Below are 5,395 nucleotides of genomic sequence, written 5' to 3' on the forward strand. Positions count from 1 at the left end.
CAAACAAACAAACAAACAAAAATCAAAAATAACGGAAGCGTTGTTATTCACACGATTATGAAAACTCTACAAAATTTTACACAAACGTATTTTATGAATAGAATAAATGTTAACGTTGTATGAATTTTTAATTTCGGGTAAGGTTAACAAGAAATAAGTATGTCGTTGTTTTTAGTTCGAATCTTTTGAGCGCAATGCTACCAACAGATGGTAAATGTGGTCTTAATTCATTACTCATAATATAAAGGTCATATTAATGTGAAACTACTTTTTTCAATCTTTGATAAAGTGAAGGCTTTTTTTTTTCACAAAACTGAAGGAAGTACTTAACAAAATGTTCTTACCACATATCATCATTTTTTAAAACACAAATTTCCGTCGTTTAAAGTCGTTTATTTTGTGTCATAATATAATCTAACCACTTAACGTAGAGTGTTTAAAGCTCACTTAGTTGTCCAATGTTGTTGTTTTTCACCACTAGGTGTCGTGGATCCATATAAACCGACATATGCTCCTGACTCTTCATGATGCTGTGATTACAAGGAACCCACGCTTCCGAATAACTCATAACGGTCACAGTACTTGGGTCCTTCATATTGATAATGTTCAGAAAGATGACCAGGGCCAGTATATGTGTCAGATAAATACTAACCCCATGATTAGCCAGAGTGGCTATGTAAGTGTTGTAGGTAAGTCTAACTTAACAATGTCCAGGGTTAATATATGTGTCAGATAAATACTAGCCCCATGATTAGCCAGAGTGGCTATGTAAGTGTTGTAGGTAAGTCTAACTTAACAATGTCCAGAGTTAATATATGTGTCAGATAAATACTAACCCCATGATTAGCCAGAGTGGCTATGTAAGTGCTGTAGGCAAGTCTAACTTAACAATATCCAGGGTTAATATATGTGTCAGATAAATACTAACCCCATGATTAGCCAGAGTGGCTATGTAAGTGCTGTAGGCAAGTCTGACTTAACAATGACCAGGGCCAGTACATGTGCCAAATAAGCACTAACTTAATGATTAGCGAGAGCGGCGAAAAATGAACAGTTAGGTGTTAAAATCAATAAATTGACGTCAATAAAAAACCATAAACCTAATTCTGATGTCAAACGACTTCAATAAAATTCGCAAAGATTATAGTTAATCAACGTAGTCTAGTACACACGAAATAAGTTGGTGTTCCTGCAACCGATGATGTAATAACGTCTCGACTCATTACAATATCTGACGTATCCTAGCCATCATGATAAAACCTGGTATTGGGTGAAAAGCCTCTTCGACACTGGATTTAGCAGATGTATTGTAGTTATCACGTTTTTATATTCTCACTTACTTTCACTCATGATAATTATAATACACAAAGTAAGTAAACTATGTCCAGGAAGATGACGTTAGATATGCACCATAGCCAAGATATGCCAGTGTGGTTAAGTAACTCTTGAAGGTAAGTAAACTATGTCCAGGAAGATGACCAGAATCATAATACGTTAGATATGCACCATAGCCAAGATTCTTCAGGGTTTATATAATAGGTGACCCTTTAAAAACAATGAAAAGTCTTACCACTATTTGGCTAAGCTTCATCAGGCGATAAGGATAATTTATGGAATCTGTCAAAGAGCAAGATCGTACGTAGGTTGTACACGAGCTATTCTCGAAACCAGGTTTTTCACATTTCTGGAAATTCAACAAAATCTTCAAGATTAAAATACTTGGATGTTTATAGGAGGCACTAAAGGATCATAGACTGTAACTCAGCACTTCACAGGATCGTTTAATTCATTACTTAACTCCCCTAAAAATGAACAGGGTTTACTATTTCTAGAGGAGGCACTAAAGGATCATAGACCGTAACTCGGCACTTAACAGGATCGTTTAATTCATTACTTAACTCCCCTAAAAATGAACAGGGTTTACTATTTCTAAAGGAGGCACTAAAGTATCATATACTGTAACTCGGCACTTAACAGGATCGTTTAATTCATTACTTAACTCCCCTAAAAATGAACAGGGTTTACTATTTCTAAAGGAGGCACTAAAGTATCATATACTGTAACTCGGCACTTAATAGGATCGTTTAATTCATTACTTAACTTCCCTAAAAATGAACAGGGTTTACTATTTCTAGAGGAGGCACTAAGAGATCATAGACTGTAACTCGGCACTTAACAGGATTGTTTAATTCATTACTTAACTCCCCTAAAAATGAACACAATTTACTATTTCTAGAGGAGCCCCCCCCCAATGGCACAGCGGTATGTCTGCGGACTTACAACGCTAGAATCCGGGTTTCGATACCGGTGGTGGGCAGAGCACAGATAACCCATTGTGTAGCTTTGTGCTTAATTACACACAAACAAACAATTTCTAGAGGAGGCACTAAAGGATCATAGACTGTAAATCAATACTTAACAAAGACCCTAGCTTATTATTTAACTCCCTTACATCAACAGATTTTAGTGTTTCTAGGAGGCACTAATGGATACTACGCTGAAATCTAACACTTAGGAACGACCTTCCAACTTACTATTTATCTTCCTTAAATCAACAAGTTTTAGTGTTTCTAGAAGGCACTAATAGATACTACGCTGAAATCTAACACTTAGGAACGACCTTCCAACTTACTATTTATCTTCCTTAAATCAACAGGTTTAGTGCTTCTAGGAGGCACTAATGGATACTACGTTAAAATCTAACACTTAGGAACGACCTTTCAACTTACTATTTATCTTCCTTACATCAACAAGTTTTAGTGTTTCTAAGAGGCACTAATGGATACTACGTTGAAATCTAACACTTAGGAACGACTTTCCAACTTACTATTTATCTTCCTTACATCAACAAGTTTTAGTGTTTCTCGGAGGCACTAATGGATACTACGTTGAAATCTAACACTTAGGAACGACCTTCCAACTTACTATTTATCTTCCTTAAATCAACAGGTTAAAATAAAAACAAGACAAACACACAAAAACACAACAGAATACTGTAGCTGTGAAACATTTACAGTAACCCTCTACTGGAAAATTATATATACGGTAATAAATTATTGTTACTATATAGTAGTTGTTTTATACTATATATTTCATTAAATCCTATAAGCATATTGCACGTAGTTTCAGGTCTCTCCAGGATATCTAGCCAATCATCATCTACAAAGCAGTCCATGAGGCACATCATAGTTCCCGTCTTAAGTGTTGACCAATTTGCATTTAAATTATCTTAAGATAAAATTTTCCCTCGGGTGAATCTGATTTAAATACATTGACGTTCTCTAATTAATTTAAATCAAGCTCAAACTTTAAAGGTTTATTAAATATTATTATTAACACTTATGCGAGAAATTTACCAAAGTCTTGTTGGTTCAGAGATTGTGGATAGAAATATAATATAGACACTGGTTAAAGTGTTGTAAGATAAGGTTAATAATGTGTTGTTTGCCCAGATACATTTATTAACTTAGGAACAAGGATACTAACGGTTTAAAACTCGTAGCCTAATCTTAGCATCCATCTCGAGTTTTGTAATCTTTTGGGATTCATAATTAAAGTGTTCTAAGTGTTTTACTTCTTTAAGCTGAAAGGTTGTATTAGTTGAGAAATAGCCTTTGTTAGGGATAGCATCAACCCCCCTCGAAAGTCTTCGTCTCTGTTAAATACATTTCCAATAATTAATAGGCAGGGAGTGGTTTTCGTGCACAAATGAGGATCCGAAGATCCATGGTTCGCGTCCCGTTGCAGCAAGATCTCGGTGCGTACTTTGGGACCGTGTATGAGTTTTGAGAGTGACAGTAAAATCACACTATTCAATCAGAAAAGAGTTAGCGCTAGATGCTGTTGACCAGCTAATGGTTCCTTCTAATGTATCAGCTGATGGATGCTGTTGACCAGCTAATGGTTCGTTCTAATGTATCAGCTGATGGATGCTGTTGACCAACTAATGGTTCCTTCTAATGTATCAGCTGATGGATGCTGTTGACCAGCTAATGGTTCCTTCTAATGTGTCAGCTGATGGATGCTATTGGCTAGCTAATGGTTCAATTTAATGTATCAGCTGATGGATGCTGTTGACTAGCTAATTGTTCCATCTAATGTGTCAGCTGATTGATGGTGTTGACTAGCTAATGGGTCCGTCTAATGTATCAGCTGATGGATGCTGTTGACCAGCTAATGGTTCCATCTAATGTATGAGCTGATGGATGCTGTTGACCAGCTAATGGTTCCTTCTAATGTATCAGCTGATAGATGCTGTTGAACAACTAATGGTTCCATCTAATGTATCAGCTAATGGATGCTATTGACCAGCTAATGTTTCCTTCTAATGTATCAGCTGATGGATGCTGTTGACTAGCTAATGACTCCATCTAATGTGTCAGCTGATGGATGCTGTTGACTAACTAATGGTTCCATCTAATGTATCAGCTGATGGATGCTGTTGACTAGCTAATGGTTCCATTTAATGTATCAGCTGATGGATGCTGTTGACTAGCTAATGGTTCCATGTAATGTATCAGCTGATGGATGCTGTTGACTAGCTAATGGTTCCATCTAATGTGTCAGCTGATGGATGTTGTTGACTAGCTAATGGTTCCATCTAATGTGTCAGCTGATGGATGTTGTTGACTAGCTAATGGTTCCATCTAATGTGTCAGCTGATGGATGTTGTTGACTAGCTAATGGTTCCATCTAATGTGTCAGCTGAAAATTCAAGATAGATACTGCAGATAGCTCTGCGAATATTCCAAACAATCAACTAATCATTTTTAAAACCACTTTAGTATTTATGGGTGCTTTAATTCCATATAGTTTTACATTTTATTAAGATAATTTCTATTGACCCTCATATTGAAAGAAACCGTAACATAAAACTATCTTTAGATAAATAGTCTACATGCGAATTTTAGGTTAATAAGTATTTTTATGATGGCTTTGTGAAACACCCGCGCATATAGATTATGAAATTCTCAAATTTCATCTTAAGTGTTGGTTTATGATATCAGCTCCACAACGACTAAGTAAACTCCAACAACAGCTCCACAACGACCGACCGCTCAGACTCCTACAAAGCGTGGTACTTCAGGAGGCAGTCATGGCTGCATGGATGTTAAACAGTATACAGCCACAATTAAGATATTTCTTTACCACCTTATTACACGTGTAGAATAAACATCTGACGTCACTGGAATCTGTGTAAATCAGTTGGAAGACGGAATAAACGTTTGACGTCACTGGGATCTGTGTAAATCAGTTAGAAGATTGAACAAACATCTGACGTCACTGGGATCTGTGTAAATCAGTTGGAAGACTGAATAAACATCTGACGTCACTGGGATCTGTGTAAATCAGTTAGAAGATTGAACAAACATACTGACGTCACTGGGATCTGTGT

At 36.4% G+C, this 5,395-nt stretch overlaps 1 protein-coding gene across 3 annotated transcripts in view; it reads left to right on the plus strand.

Moving 5' to 3' along the window:
- Window positions 1-5,395, plus strand: part of LOC106469804 (lachesin-like) — a 34,223-nt gene that overhangs the window by 2,155 nt on the left and 26,673 nt on the right. For all 3 annotated transcript variants that reach the window (XM_022398364.1, XM_022398365.1, XM_013930314.2), the window contains exon 2: window positions 482-689. In XM_022398364.1, coding sequence (XP_022254072.1) covers window positions 482-689 — 208 coding nt within the window. The remainder of the gene's footprint in view (window positions 1-481; window positions 690-5,395) is intronic.

Source organism: Limulus polyphemus, unplaced genomic scaffold (assembly GCF_000517525.1).
Source record: "Limulus polyphemus unplaced genomic scaffold, Limulus_polyphemus-2.1.2 Scaffold3663, whole genome shotgun sequence".
Lineage (NCBI taxonomy): Eukaryota > Metazoa > Arthropoda > Merostomata > Xiphosura > Limulidae > Limulus > Limulus polyphemus.